Source organism: Numenius arquata, chromosome Z, assembly GCF_964106895.1.
Source record: "Numenius arquata chromosome Z, bNumArq3.hap1.1, whole genome shotgun sequence".
NCBI lineage: Eukaryota > Metazoa > Chordata > Aves > Charadriiformes > Scolopacidae > Numenius > Numenius arquata.
The window spans coordinates 77893309-77910033 of record NC_133616.1 but is presented as its reverse complement, the minus strand read 5'-3'; the positions used below and the strand labels follow the sequence as shown (position 1 = coordinate 77910033).

Sequence of the window (16725 nt, the reverse complement as noted above, 5' to 3'; positions counted from 1 at the left end):
CTCCTCCATCCAGAAACTGCATGTAGCTTTAATCGTGCAGCAGGCTCAGCTCCTGGTTACTTACGCACTGCCGTTCTTTATATTAATGTGCTTCTCCTTTATTCAGGAAGTGTCTAATGGCGTTTGGGGGAGGGGAAACTCATTAGCTTCCTTCCTGAGTAATATAATTTTTATTTCCTGTTGTAACAGCGGCCTCGGCCAAAAGCAACAGCCTAAAAGTGCAGGGGGGAGGGCTGCCTGTGCAAAAACATTTTTGTCTCTGAAGTGAAGTGTTGGTTACAAGACAACTTTGAAACGAACAAGCAGTTTTTGCAGGGTAAAATTTTGAACTTTCTGCCCTGTGCTGCAGTTTTCTTCTTCTTTAATTACGTGGCTGGAGGTGTCTGAGAACTGCACTGAAGGGACTGTTTGCCTTTACCTTCCCCGCCGTCAGTCCTGGGCTGCCGTGACATCTTCCACTCTCCTCCTTGGACCTCCCAAGGCCACCCAGAGCAGACCTCCTCCACGGCTGCAGCTGCCGGCGGGAGCATCACCGTGGAGGCCAACCAGCTGTGGGGCAGCTCTGTGGCAGATGAAGAAGAATACCCCAAATCTGGGGTTTTTAATAAGCCCCCAGTCTTCCTGCAGGCACGCACATCCTTCCTTCTCTGTATGGCACAACTAAAATTTGAAAATCTGGAACAGCCTACCTTTGCCTCTTGTAATTTTGTCTTAGCACTATGTTGTTACAAAACCACTGGGGTTTTTTTATTTGTTTTAAATCCCTTCTTCTCCCAGAAATAACCCATCCACTCTAGAGTGCTTGACAAATATCAGAGGAATAGGCACCATTAGACTTGAGGGTTGTTGAGGGTGAGAAGGATTTAGCAATGGTTACACCGAGTCAAGTAATAAAATGGGAGCTGTTTTTTTATGGTCCCTTATCAAGTGTGCATATATCATTGTCATGCTAAAATTGCACGCTGTTCTGTGCATCAAGGAGGGTTTTAAAAAATAATTGGAAGGCTGTATAAGTTCATTGCTGTGGCAGATAAAAATTGTGACAGTTACCTCAGCCTGAGAAGTTAAACGTTTTGTCCAAGCTTCATATTGTATGTATTTAAGCCCAGATTTTTGTCATCTATTCACACAATTACTATTGTGTTCTGGACTGCTTTTCACTCTGGAAATTAGTGGAACTCGTTTCATTCAGTCTAACTATAGCTAAATGTTCACTGACCTGAAATAGTTGTGCTAAATGTGAATCTGGCTATGTATCGTATATCTAGCAAAACCACTATACAATATGCCACAAACACAGGTCTGTACAGGAATAACACCAAGCTGGAGCCATTAAGAGGAAAAAAAAAATAAACCTTTGGTTATCCTTCTGCCATGCAAACTCTGCACTTGTCTCTTGGATTTCAAGGCTGCAGTGGTAACATTTTAATTAGGCAGCACATGAAATACACCTGAGTGGAAATTACGTATTCCTGGCACTCAAACCTTTATTATCTAGTATGTCTTGAACCTGCTTCCTACCAAGTTATCAAAAAAAATCCCATATTGTTTTCTTTGTCCAGCTCATCTGTTCTGACAGCGTTTGGTGTCCATTAATATTTGTGATGTTGTCCCTATTCATACCTCAGTGCTGGTATGAAGGGGCTTATAGGACAACAGGAATAAGCAAAAAAACCTTGTAGCAAAACAGTATTTGTTGCTTACAAGCTGTATGAAGTGTTTTCTGTACAATATGGGAGTTTTGAGAATGAAGGCATTGGTCTTGTTATCCATTTTAAGGAGGTAGCAAATTGAGTGGTTGGAAAGTAAGGAGAGCAGCCTTTTATTATTGTATAATAAAAGCAGCCTATTATTGTATATTTTTGATTAGCAAAACGTTAATGAGGATACAGGCTCTTTTGCAGAAAACATACCCTGGAAAGTCACTGAGCACAAGCATTCACAGTCTGAGTTCCCAAAGGACGTTGATGAAGCGAAGGCACAGTGGTGCACTGCATCGCTGGGGAGCCATACTCACAAGGAAAATTGAATATTTCACATCAGTGTGGGTGCATGAAGGACATCAAGCATGCAGGTTAGCAGGTTTAAGCTTTGCTTAAATAGTTTGCAAAAGAACCTGCATAACCATTCCAGAAATCTGCTTCCTTTTCCTTTTGTCACCAGTTGCTCTGTTGAGGCTACGGGGTTAGATTAGGCAGTTAGAAGAAGCACTACTTAATTACCCACGGTTAGCTTGCAGTGACTTAGTTTTGTCAGCTTTTGTACTAAACACGGGTATCCCTCCCATGGGACCTTCTGCCTGCAGAAACCTGGTTGTTTTTGCGAGATGGGCTGAAGTCCCCGGAGAGCGAAAAGCCCAGAGTTGTTTCTAGGGATTTGAAGACTTAGAAGTGGAAGCGAAGGAGAAGAAATGATGGGATAGATGAGCTTTAAAGTCCTGTGCCGTGGCTGTCGCTCAGAGGAAATCCCAATAAAATGCTGTACTTTCCTCGTTCTGTTAACAAAACGCCGAGTGAATGTAAACCCCATATCTGGCAGCTCAGCTGCTGTCTGTTACAAGTGGGTCTTATTTTGTCAAAACTTCCCCTGTTTAAGATTGAAGGAAGAAGAATGTCAGCTCTCCACCACTTACTGATGTGAATCTTATCAGCAGACGGCGAGAACTGTATAATTTCCCATCAAAAGTCTGTATCACCACTGCCAGCTTCCCCAGCATAATACAGGGTATTTACCTGATAGCAGGGGACACCCCTAGAGTGCTGGTTTTCTTCAGCAATTTGTTGCTTATATTGTCCCCCAATAGCACAGCTCTTGGGACCAGCCAGCTCTCTGTAATTAACCAGCCTGGCTGAGAAATTGTTGGTTTTTCGCTATCGGAGAGAAATAGTGTCGCAGAGGGATGTGCCAGAGTCAGGATGGAGAGGGGAAATGCCTCTGACTGTCATACTTTAGGATGGAGAGAAGGCTTCAATTTTTTATTTTTATTTTTGTTAATTGTTATTTTTCTCTTGTAACCAGCCTGTACATCACATAGTTCTTAGACTGCTGTGGTTTAACCTGCGCTTGAACTAACTTCCAGCGTTGTTACGGGCTGGGAGGTGTTAAGGTGGCACACGGGTGTCTTAGCTGCTCTCCTCCACTTCAGGTAATTCTCTTCAGTGAAATGAACTAAGCTGGATCTGTCTGTACTTCCCTTCCTGCAAGCCTGCCTGTGTTAGCTGAGAGGAGGAATCCAGTTTTTATGTATAGTGAAATACGGATTATTGCAACCAGTAAGTACTAACGTTTATCTCTAGTCTTTTGGGTCAGCTCGGACACTGTTGCTGAGGCGAAGGTGACTGTGACAGTTAGGTTTGCGATCTTTGTTAGGGAAGTTGGGAAAATGTGCTTGCTTTTGTTTTGGATTGGCGTTATGTGACCTGACTTATTTATATAAATAATGTTTTTCACACTCGCTCTACTTTGTAAAGGTTCCTTCCCCATAGTACGTGCATCTTCAGCAAAGATATGTGTACCCGTCATTCACATTTAAAGCCAATCTGTATCTATATGCAATCTATGCGTGTATAAATGTTTATTATGGGCGAGGTTGGATGGTACTATTTTTAATGACAGGTGACTGTTTCCAGCTGCTTATAGTTCTGCCAGTTTGTGAAGAGAATTTTTGATACCATATTTATTCCTGGTATTAGCTGATTTTTTTTTCATGGGGTTCAATGAAGAATTACATGGTGAAGCAGATATTTTGGCAACCAGTCTTAAATCAGCTGGATTTTGTCTTTTGTTCCCTTATATATCCTATGTATTTAAAAATACACTATCCATATAGGTGTCCTCTGTGTGGGTGACCTGGTGGTCCAGAGGAGGACAGGACCAGCCCGGTGGGATAGCTGGTTCCGTAAGCGGAGAGTGTGGGTGAATCAGCATCCCCCCAGGAAAGGGGGTGTCTTGACTCCACTCCCCGCATCCAGGGCTTGGTGGGAGTGGGAAGGAAGGGCCATGCCAGAGTCTCTGGGGGCACTACTTGAAAACATTAATAATAACAAAATAACCAAAACATTAAGGCTTTAAAAGTGTATTTCAGAGCTGTAGGAGCTAGTTAACCCTAAAAGACTCAAGATCTCATTATCACTGCTATGGATTTTCACACCACGGGGTGTAAAATAATTGATTCCCTGAGGAGAAGCATCCAGAGACAACCACTTGGGTGGTACCTGCTTTGCGGTGTGACTCGGGGACCCAGCGAGCGTACTCGTGGCTGAAGCCAGGCCGGTTCCCAGCAAAGCTGTTTGTTCCCAGCTCAATTCTGCAGCAAGCAGGTGGGGTGTGTGCTCACAGATTTTGTTTCCTCGCATGAGGCACTGTACGTAATTCCAAAGAAAGGGGAAGGTTTAGGTTTTTTAATCTTCAGTAACCCACTTGTCATTAACTTTAGGGGTGCTGCTGTTCTGTCTGGCTTCTTCGGTGGGGTGGCAGAGGAACTGCTGGGTTTCAAATGTCATTTACTAGTTTGGGGTTTTTTTGGCTTGGGTTTGTTTTTTGTTGGTTGTTGGTTTGTTGTTTTTTTTTTTACCCATATCCTAAATTTAAATAAAAGTCTCAGACACGTGCATCAGATCGCCATTCCAGATATAAAGTGTTTGAGATACAGGCAGAGTATTTCGGATACTGAAGTGTGTAGGAGAATATCTAAAAAGCCTTCCACAGGCAGGTCCTCAGAAGACAGAGCCCTCTGCCTCTGCTGTCCCTTGAGTATGGATGGATGCCTCTTTCTTGAATTCTGGTACCCCATTGGGTAGCAGGTTGACCTGCTGTTTCTGGTAGACTAACCAAGATAACTACTTTATAGCAAATAGTCACCAGCATGAAAATGTTAGGTCTTCATAAGCACAGTACTTAATTCTGTTTTAGCACTTAGAGGTGTTAACTCTGTGCTCAACAAGTTACATTTATCCAAAGATAGATATTCAGACAACGTGAGAAAAATGAGATGCTTTACAGGCTAGCTGTCCATGAGTTTTAACTTTATGGTATTTTTCTTCAAGTTGGCAATGTTTTTCACAGACTCAAGTATTAAAAATTAAATATTCTAGCTCGTCTTGAAAACCCAAGTTACAGGCATGTCTGAAAAGTCCTATCATCTAATGGACCGTATTTTGTTAATAAATGCTATGCACCGAACATTGCAACACTTAGTTAAACAAAAAATGCTTGAATATGTAGTGGGTTTTCACAAAGGTGAGTGAACTTCAGCCTTGGTAAGGCCAGTCTCCCCGCACACCCTCTGTAGATGATGGGAACAGATACACTCCTCCAGAAGATGTCTCTGAGTGGTTTTCTCTTTGTAGTGGTATAGAGGAAGCCTGAGGAGATGAGCCTCACTGGGCTGGTTAGTCTTGCATGGCAGGGAATTATTACCAAAGGCTTTGTTCGGGGTTATATGGAAATTAAGATATTTCAGCATGTATCATTAATTTTCAGATGCTTGTTATTTTCCTGAAAATGTTGGGCTTGTGATGACATTTCTGCTTATGGATTGATTTCAGGATGTTTAGGGAATGGCTTCACTTTTAGGAAAAAAGGAGAAATCTCTCCAAAAGAGTAATAATACTGTGTGGTGGTTTTTTAATTGCAGTCTTTCAGTGGCTTAAAATGAACACGTACTTGTTATGGAATTAAGCATTTATTTTCCAATACCCATATACACAAGAAATACCACTGATTTTAAATTCATGAAATTCAGGCTAGAGACTGTAAAGAAAAGTATGTATTGCGTTACATACCACTAACTTGATCAACACTGGAGCTAATGTTCAGCCAGATTCAGAACTGGCTGCTTCAGTATGTTTTGTCTATGAAAATGTGCTGTCAGTATTACAATATTGTGAAGTCACATATTCTCATGTTTTAGGACAGAGTAATAACATTTTCAGCACAGCCTTGAAAAAGACAGAGATATATCTGTAGTTAGTATTTTAGTAATGGTTATTAAAGAGAAATTTCATGGCATGAAGATCCAGACAAGAACACCCAAATATACTATTTCTTGATCAGAGGAGCAGTTTCATCATGAGGTAAATTCTGCAGTTTAAGTCCTTCTGAAATAAAATTTAGAGTTTTGTGCGTATGCTTTCTTTTCCAGCCAGTTACATATGGAGACAGAAGCCCATTTTGGATAGAGAGGGATTTACTAAGATTTCTTTTGTATTTTTCTGAAAGCATGCATGTATTGCCAAGATTGCTGAATCACTCCCAGGTGACCTAAGGATAACCCCAAACTGGTTTACTTTGCATTTCTTAATCAAAATTCGGTCTTTCAGCTCACAGCATTTTTGTTCATTTGTGTTTCATAACTTGGAAAAGACAGAGAGATGCAGAGAAACTTTAATCTCATCGTTATTAATCACTATATTCTTCAAATGGGAGAGCATTGACTGTTGTGTGGAGTGCAGTGACGTGAGAATGGAATACAGTACTATGGCAATCTTAAAATCTTCGGAAAATAAAATAGGTTTAACAATTTAATTAAATTACTAGAAGATACTCTGCCAACCAGCTTACCTACTGGAGGAAGTTAGGGTGACAAGATAGACTTGTCATACTTGGCTAACTAGCACAATTGTACCAACTGTGCCTTTCCTGTAGAGCATCAACAGGGCAACATGGGGAGCGTGTTTGGAGCAGGAGGAAAAGACTGGCAGTTATCGACCCACTTGGTGCAGTGTGTCGTGGCTTAAAACCAGTGGTCATCTGAGTATTGCTCAAACTTGTAGGTAGACTAAGCACTGCATTTCTCAAAATTAGCTTTAGGTACCTATCTTCGACCTGATGGGAGAGGATGGTGTATGATTGGTCACCATTTAAAATTATTCAGAATAACAATTTCAGGAGCTAGTCATATTTGATTGTGTATATTGAAAACCTGCAGTGATATTTTGTTTTTTTACAGTCTTTTTATCACAACCCCAACAGCTGTTGAGAAAATACTGATGATAGATGCAGTTTTATATTTCAGCAATTTTTACTGTAAAAGCAGTGCTTTGATCTGATAAGGCAAATTTAAAAATTCAGTTGGATACATGTAAAGTGTCTCAACCATGTAAGTTAAACACTTTCCTCTGGTCAGTTTCCTGCTAACGCCTTTTTAGGAGGAGCATCTTCGCACATCTTCATTCAGACTCCTCCTGAGGAGGAAGACAGTGGGTTAAACCTGTGGTCTCCAATGTCAGTTGTTCAACAAAGATGTGATCTGGAGGTGCATCTTGGAATCAAAAATAGCGCATTGAGTATTTTGTGGTTGTTAAGCTAGCAGACCAAAGCAGTCTTGGTCTCCAGGGAATCTGGAGGAGGGGTGTAAGTGTCACTTCTGGAGAGAAGTCATTTCATTGAAATATCGCTGCAACTCGGCTCCGAGCTGCAACAACAGTTGTTTGTGTCCTCAAGTGCCTTTAACTTGTCAGCAGCCTGGTTATTACTGATGAATCCGATAATACCGTTGCATTTTATCAAAAGTGTAACACAACTCAGTTGGCTGGCCTTCAGTGTTTGGATTTTGTAAGCAGTTGTACATTACTAAATAACACAGGGCTTGGAATTAAGCTGAAATGAATGCCCTTACTTTCCTAGAAAATTGTCTGAAAACATTGTCTGAAATGTTGCTCTTGTCTTTTCTGTCTTCATAAAAAAATAGGAAAAGCCAAGTATTCAGCTTTTAAGTGTAGTTCTGTTAAGTTTTAAAAAAGAATGGACAGAAATTTGATACTTTATTTCCATATTTAAAACAGAAATTATTTTTTGCACCCCCCTTTTTTTTTCGAAAGTGAATGTTCTGTTGATACCTATGTGTAGTAGTGATTTTAGTAACTTCCAGTGAATAATAAAAGTTCATTTTAAAATAACTTTTCTTTATAACCGTACTTTAGAGAAATCTTTGCCTGGAAATTGTGTTCTAAAGAATTCAAGAAAAAGCAGCTAACAGGTGGGACTGATATGCTGTCTTTTAACAAGAGTTTTAAATCCTTTTATTCATTGATAGCAAGGCTTTACTTAAAAATAATTTCTGTTATCCTTAACTGTATACTTCCAACTTAATGCCTCATTTTCAATTCTGTAATAGAATTTCACTATCTCTGCTAAGTGGAATGAAAACCCCAGATTGGGCCCTGGGATACAGTAAAACAAACTGTAATCCCACTTCAGATAGGGGGAAGCTTTGCTTACAGTGAGGTTGTTTTGGGGGCAGGATTATTTCATGGGGGGACCAGAATGGATGGAGTCCTCATCAACAGGTCCACTCTTCCTGAAGTGAACAATTATGCTGGGGAACCAGCATAAACTGGGGAAACCAATTTTTTTCCCCAGAAAAAGATCAGATGTGATTTTTTTTTTCTTCTGATAACACATACACAACTTGACTATTAGTAGAATTATTGTTATAGGGCATTATATGTTCTTTATCACTCATAATAATGTATAAGATGGAGTGAACGGAAATACAAAGCCAGAGTCCAGATCAGACTGTAAGTAGCTGCAATTTGAGGAAAACCGAGAAGTTATGAGGAATAACTTTATGACCTTCCGCAATTACTCAGACTACTACTGTCACATGAATGCCTCCCTACTACAGAACAGAAATTAAACATTTCAGACAAATATATATTACTGGAACTGTGCCAAGAGTTAATTAGGTCTTGTGATTCAGAACTTGGAAATGGCTTGCTTCTATCAGTGTGATGAATTTACCTTTTGGGGCAAGATCTTAAATTAATTTTAAGTAAACCGTGGCTGCTCGGTCTTGGTGTTACGGTTCTTTTGTGTACAGTGGAGCATTCAAAGGGCCTGTAAAAGGAATAACAGCTTATTTAAATTTATTTTATTTCTTTGTTCAGAGTGGTGAGTAGTTTTTATCTTGCAGAAAATGAGAAGGTTTCTAGTGATTGATTAGTGTAGTTCCTCTTAATATTTCTTTCTCTGATTTGTGGTAGGTTGGTAGGTAAAAAATAATGAAGCACTATTATAGTCACTAGCTAATGGCTTAGAAATACTTGATACTTGAAATACTTGGGTTTTGGTTTGGTTTTTGTTTGGTTTTTTTGTTGTTTTTTTGTTTGTTTGTTTGTTTGGTCGTGTTTTTTTGTTTTTTTAGCAGAGTTAGGTTGATGGTTGGACCAGATGATCTTAAAGGTTCCTTACAACCTAGACAATTCTATGATTCTATGATTCTATAAGTTATAAGCTGAAGTGTTTACAAATGGAAATTTGCTGATCTTGTTACAATATTGGCTACAGTATGTCTGGCACTTTGAAGCTATCAATGACCAGAAATTAAGCACATGGTAATTGTGATTGGAAATAGTAATCATCCATCATTTGTCTTTCCAAAAGAAAAAGCTAATTAAATTTAAATTTCCTGGCTTGCATAATTTCCTAGATTCATGAACTTGAAAAAGTAGTACCAAATATTTATCCTTCATCCTCAGGAAAAAAAGACAAACAACAATTCTTAAAGTGTTCTCCTAAAGAAGACAACAGAGCTGTGTCAAAAATACTCAGTAAAATGTGATAAAACATAATACACAACTTTGCATGTCTGTGTCTGTTCAGTTAACTTCTTGTTTGTTTGCGGTAAGCTGGAGAAGTCATGAAATACTGTGAATTAGAAGGTGTTCTTTAAGATCATAACTAGTAAGTTGGTAATAAGCAGTTACACTTTGGTGCATTACACGTATCCATGCCTTTATGGGAAAGCAACCAGAATGCTGTGCTTAACTTAACAAAAATTCTGGAAAAATGAGGGTATGAGAAAGTGACAAAAATAGACAGCTGTCTCTTGGATGATTTTTCTCTTAGTATTGCGCTTTTGGTGCATCAGGGACTGGTCACAGCTAAACACGATGGCCCCGATGTCATCTGTTCCTGTTTTTATTTACAGTTCTCTTAATTGGCATCGCTGGATGTGATGAATTAAGCAGTACTAATTTGGAAAGACGTTTCACTTTCATATGAACTTACTTGTACATTCATATCAGAGCTATCAACTGACTAGCAGAGTCTTATTTATGCTTAGCATCAGTGTGGGTTTTCAGCATGGGTTTCAAGGAGATATCTACCAAAATTTAAACATTTTCTGCTTTTCCTGCCAGCACTATGCTCCTGTCATCAGTGCTTCAAACTCGGTACCAACGGCGGTTGTGGTTTCCCTGTGTTGTCCTTCATATCCATCCTTACACATTCACTGTGCAGTTCCTGTAAAATACCTGTGCATTAATGTCATATGAACATATACAAAACTAAGCTGAGATGCTGACCATTTCTACTCTTGTTTTGATTCAGCTGATTGTATTAATATCCTCCATGACAGAATATTTTTGTCTGGTTACTATGTATTTTGGTTGCATATATGAATATATGAAAGTATTATATTAATACTTATACCATAATGTCAAAAAGACATCTAAATTCACTTAGGTTAGAGAGCACAGGGATTTTAAAATAAAATAATAATAAATTTATTGATTACAGGATCAAAATGATCCTTAACACCACGTTACATGCCAGTTGTATCTATATTTCAGTGCTTGAACTTGAGGAATGACTACATTTTAGTCAAGTTAAGGTTTAGATGAAATATAAAATGGTACTGCATTTATAATTCAGGTAGTTCTCAGAATTGCTCTGTAGTAGATTTCCTATGAAAATACCACTCCTGATGAAAAACCTGTATTTCAGAACAACTGATTTAAGTGTTAATATTTCTGAAGATCTTGCCAAAATTCTCATGACCTAACTTCTCCCTGAAGCAGGTTTCAGAAAGAGGAAAGAAAGCTAAAGTACGTCTGGCATTGCCTACCATAGTTCAGAGCATGTTAGCAGTTTTTTCTGATTATCACTCAAAATCAGGTATGAAATTTTTGAATTATCAAAAGCAAAGTTTTCAGTGAGTTCCTACACCATAGAGTACTTTCAGCAAGTGCTGAGACTTTGTGCTTCTGACATCTGGCATAAACACAAAGTTTCTTGGGTTTTTTTGGTTGGTTTGTTTTCTCCTGACCTCGAACACAGGAAAATAGTACATACAACGTGCAATTGCAATAATTTGCGGCCAGTTCTGCAAGAGGATGTTTCTGCTCAGACTGTTCAGCTTGTAGGACTCCAGAAGGCAGGTTGGAAGTTTGTTCTTCCAGAATGCTCTGGAAGCATATTTGTGCTGCAAAATTTTACCAGTATGAAAGGTTTTAAATAATCATACTGATGCTGCTAATTTGCTTTCATGTGTTCATCCTGGGCTGCCTTTACTGCTACATTCACGGTGCATCACACTCACTGTGCATCGAAAATGGGTGAACCTTCTAGGTAGGCACTGCAGTGCCCCTCCAGAGAGCACACCATTTTACCCTAATATTAGACAATAAGTGCTATCTTTCAGAGGCTCTGTCAGGCTGGAGATTACCCATGGAAGCATCAACAGGCCGCTACTTCTGGCTGTATATGGAAGAGTGACACCTCGGGGTGACAGTACGATGTTGTCAGGCACCCCTCATGCCTGTGTGCTATGTGATGGGAGGTGGTGTGGAAGGTGGGAGAGCACAGTTGTGAGAGGAAACATCTTTAAAAGGGAAAATTGACTTTTTAACTGTTTCATACTCTCCCTTATAGAAACAGTTTATTTTCAAGAGAGAGCCTCAAGCTAGCACACTTGACAGGAAATGTGGCAGGCATCTGTGCCTTACTAGGTCTAGCTCCACACCTTCTTCCAAGCCTTACTGCATTATCTTATTGTTGTTGCTCCTCCTTCATCCTGACACTGTTGCTGTGCTCTCAAGAAGCTGTTTCTCCCTCTTCCTCTTTGATGCCAGTTTTAGCATCATTGAATCCTAACCTAGGGGTTTAAACTTGCCAGCATCATGGGCACTGGTGCCAGTAGTTTCAGTGTCTTCTAGAGGCACCACCTTGTCTCTGCCTGGAGGTCAGCAAGGACTTTTCCTTGTGTGGTCTTCCCGATACAGCACATGAGTAATGTGGTCGTGCTTTGCCACAGAAGACAGAACACAAGAACACTGCCTCCGAAAAAGCCAGTAGCAGGAGATATTGGCTTGATGCATGATGCAGCTGAAGAAGTGGGTACCAACCACCTCCAGTAATTCAGCAGGAAGTAGGACTGTCTGGCCAACTCAGCAGATTTAAGGCTGATGTGGGGGAGGTTTATGGTGGAGGCTTGGATGATGAGGCAATTGAGTGGCCAAGAGTGGCCATAGATCTGTCGTATATGTGAGGTCCAACTTCTGTCATCCATCATCAAGTAGATGCCATCATTCATTATCAAGCAGACTTCTAAAAAATTAGGAAGCAACTTTTCATGGAAAAAGTTAGTAACATGTGGTAAACTTCTTACTTTGGATGAAAATAAGGATGTCTTACTCTAAGCAAAATACCTGAAATTAAATGAACAGATTAGTGAATGAACCAGATGAGGATTTTTATTGGTGAAGTCAAGTCCTTTCTTTGTAAACTTCATTGATTGCAAATGGAATTCTTCTGTCGCCTTATATCATAAACCACTTCTGGTGATACCCTTAAAAAAATTACTTATAGTTGCAGACTTCTCTCTGGATTTTTATATTTCAGATGCTCTACTAATGGAATAAGTAACCTATTTTATCGTTATTTTTTATTTATTTTGTGATTTCTTTATTGTAAAAAACAGCCTAAACTGTACCTAGTTTAATTTTTTAAAAAATAATCATCTATTTTTACACTGTTGAGAGTAGTCTGGGTAGAGCAAAGAATGACCACAGTAAATTTTATTCAAGTACACTGTTTTAATTAATAGTTGTAAAGAGATACCACAAATTCAGTATTTTAGCTGCAAAAGCAAATACAGTTCCGTTTTTAAGGAGGTAAGATACTATACAAAAAGATTAGACCATTTAAATTTTCCTATTTCATCTTTTTATGAAAAGCCGGGAAAGGAAATTGCAAATATTTAAAATGTCAAACTAAAGGAAGTATAAATGATGAACAACTTGTAATGCATGCAAAAAGAAGCCATGGTTTGCTGTGGGACTGTGAAAAAATAACTGAATAATTCATCAGGATAGAATAAATAAGAATATTTCAATGCAGCAGTTGCAGGTTTGTTTATTGATCTACCTGGTATAAGTTCTTAAATGTTCATATATATTTGGATATATCCTAACAGATATAACTTTAATCCTTTTCTCCCCATTTCAAAATAATCTCTCTGCTTTTTTTAAATGGTTAAGTATATTTTACCATTTTTCTTTTTTAAAGTGGTTTTCAAAATGTGGGAAACAGCATGAACTCAGCAGGGGCAGATCCCTGTATCCCTCTAGGAGCACTGCATCCTGAGAAGTCATTCCATTCCCTCCTTCTCTTATGAGCATCCTTTCATAACCTGGGGGCTGTGGCAGGGACAGCATTTGAGGAGGACATCTAAGACCCATTGAGTGCATTGAGGTACCCTGACAGGCATTAATTCCTGGTATAGTTTAGTTTAAATAATGTGAGTAGAAGTGAGGGAGGCTGGGTTGGGAGGCTTCTGAAAACTGTGTCTCAGAGGAGGTGCTGCTTAGCTCTTTTTCTGAGATCTTTCAACTTAACAGGATTTTGGCTTCATGTTGAGATGTGTTTGCCCAGTGATTTATTACAGTCTGTTCAAATGCTTTATTCTGTAGCATCGGCTCCACTGGACGTATTACAATGTATATTACATGGGTGGTGAAGACGGACACAGCTAAGATAGCGTAGGGACAATCAGGAATTAGTATGCAAGGAGGGATGGTGTTGTAGTAAGGTTCATCATTATTAGTGCCTCCTTAATAGGCTACTCCTTCTTAGTCAAAGACTGCAGTGCAGGCTATTTTGGACATTTTAAGATGCTCGGGCTTTTAACGTCATTGATTTTCTCCATCAGTGATACTACTGTTGTCATTCTTCATCTAGAAAACTTGTACATATGGAAGTAAGATCTAACATACTTCACTCAAACCGTGCCCGCACCTATTCATGGTTTTACCTGACATTTTTAACCAATGTTCAGCTTAGACAGGTCTTTTTACTAAAAAAGAAAGCTGAAAACTTTCTGTTCTTTTTTCCTTTGGAAATGTAGATAATCTGAAAGCAATTAGTGGACATTCACAGAAGACATGCAAAAGAAAGGAAGGGTAACAAAATGATTTAATTCTTCAGGAGTGATTTCTGTGCATTCACACCACTTGCTTTTTCCCCCACTGTCTGGGAGGCCAAAAGACTGTGACAGACCTGAGGGAAGTACCTGAGACCTTCCAGGGCATCCTGTGATTCTGCATGCATCTGAGCAGCATCACACTCCAGTATCACAAACTTGTAGGCAGTGCCCCAAGAATGGCCGTGGCTACCAGGGAACCGTCTTTATTTGTATGGGCTGGTTTGGTTGGTTTGTGGTAGCCTCTCACAAGATGATGTCACGATTCAAATGTGTGTGCTACTTCCGACTCACCTGACTGGCTTTTTCTATCAATTGCAATTATATAGTATTTTAACACTGATCCTGCAGACCAGATGCTTGCATAAATAAGACCCCTTATTACAGGTTTTTCTAGTGGATCAAAGTCTTGCACTCGGTTCTGAAGCCAGCACTTTCTGCAGTCTTTGTATTTTAATGATATGTTCTATACTTCTGTTTGGAAAGAACATGAAGCTTAGATGCTAAATATGCTACTGCCAGTTGTTCAGAAATTTGATTCTAAAGCACAGCTTAAGCCATTGAAAAATTTGTGGTAATTAACTGAATATTTCCTTTCTGCTTGGTTTAAAAAGGTCAGCCCTTCTTTGTGCCAGTTTTCAAATCTTTCCAGCATTATTCTTTAATTTCCTAGACAGTGTGCCAAACACCTGGAAATACAATTTCCAGATCTGCATCTTTTGGATATCAAGTGTGAGCATACAATGGAGTGATAAGTTAATAAACATAAGCCATTCATATTCTGCAGGGCAAATACTGCAGGTCATTAGTAAGCTGCAAGTGGCTCTCAATGCATTGTGTGTGTTCATGAGTACTTTCACAGAAGATTGTGAGCCTTTATAGGTGATTCAGCCTTACGCCCTACAGAAACATATTGCAGGAAGGAAGACTGCTAGAAATTAAAAGTAATTGAGGTTCCAATACATGACAACAATAACAGTTTGGCTTCCCTTTTTGTGATGATCTCCTGCTTGTAAATTGCCAGGAGCAATATTCTTTACTTGCTTATTCCAACTGAAGGATTTGCAAAGGTAACTAATTTCATCCTCTGATTCACTTCTTAGAAATCCCTTTTTTCTTTTCCCTCCAAAAACATAACCTGAATTCTTCTAATTTGTCATGGTGGTTATTTTGGGGGTTGGTAAAATCATGAGCATTACTCGCAGAATCGTGAGCATTCCTTCTTGTAGTGTTTGTAACAGAACCCTGTTTTGAAGCTTGATGTAATTCTGAAAGAATAATCCAGTCTGCTGAAATTATCTTTAAAGTGCTTGGAAATTGCTGATAAAATGCATAAATTACTTTCCTTATGCTATATGTATATCCTTGTGCATGTGTGAGGATGTTTGTACACATAATGCAAGGTAACGTGCAAGTTACATTCACATTTGTGTAAGTATAGAGACACACTCAGATGCAATATATTTTAAAATCTAGACAAGATTTATCTAATTGACGCATATTTGTGTATCCATGCAATCTCTAGCATCCTTCACCTTAACATACATTGGTTGTTTTAACAAGTTATTATACTTGTATAGATGAAGACTAAACACTCTACAATTCTAATTTACCTTCAGATGAAACAATGACCTCATGAGATATCCAGAGAATTACTTTCTGCATTTTGGTCAGGTTTTGGGTTTTTTTTTGATTTGGGGTTTTTTTGGGGTTTAATGCCTACCATGCAATGACAAAGGTTTATTCTCCCTTTGTTCTTTTCAGAGTGCTGCAGCAGCTCCCAGTCCAGTGCTAGGAAACATTCCCCCAGGAGATGGCATGCCAGTAGGTCCTGTACCACCGGGGTTTTTTCAGGTATTCAGAAAAATTATAATTACAGGAATTTTAGGATAGAAAATCCTCCGTTATACTGTTTACAAGTATGTAGAAAAGGTCCTGTTCTAAAGTATGTCTCACTATATGGTGCAATACTTGACAGTTTATTTTTTAACAAATAGGTGGAAAGGAAGGGATCTCTCTGACTGACATTTATAAAGTAATACAGCACAACTCGTTTCAAAATTTCAAGGATTAAAAATGGTGCCAGTTTATGAGTGGAGGATGAAAATGTTTGAATATAATTTTAAAAGAATTTCTTATGATAATATACATACATTGCATTGAAACATTGAAACAAGTAAGAACATTGTTGGCTGTGTTAAGCTCTGTGGTAAAGCCACAGGCCAGATTTTTAAGATGTTGACGTTTCGGTGGAAATTAGACCTAGGCAATTAAGAATATCCCACTGAGCATCTCCTTGCACATTAAAGATCTCAACCGTAATGCCTAAAAAAACAAGCCATGCCTTAAAAAAACAAGCCAAGGATTTAGACTGTATGTTGCTTCTATTAAGTTTTGTCATAATTGAAACTCAATACTCAGTTAGCACTTTGGACGTTAACAGTACAGAATACTATGATGGAAAAAAATGGCAGCTTTTAGTGCGAGACCAACCTAGGAGTTGTAATCCAAGGTTGGACTGC

The 16725-nt window shown here is 38.9% G+C and overlaps 1 protein-coding gene across 22 annotated transcripts in view; it reads left to right on the top strand.

Annotated features, from left to right (window-relative positions):
• Positions 1-16725, top strand: part of SSBP2 (single stranded DNA binding protein 2) — a 188708-nt gene that overhangs the window by 117278 nt on the left and 54705 nt on the right. For 17 of the 22 annotated variants that reach the window (XM_074166627.1, XM_074166644.1, XM_074166637.1 and 14 more), the window contains one exon: positions 15968-16057. The exons of the other annotated variants lie outside the window; for them this stretch is intronic. In XM_074166627.1, coding sequence (XP_074022728.1) covers positions 15968-16057 — 90 coding nt within the window. The remainder of the gene's footprint in view (positions 1-15967; positions 16058-16725) is intronic. 22 annotated transcript variants of the gene reach the window in all.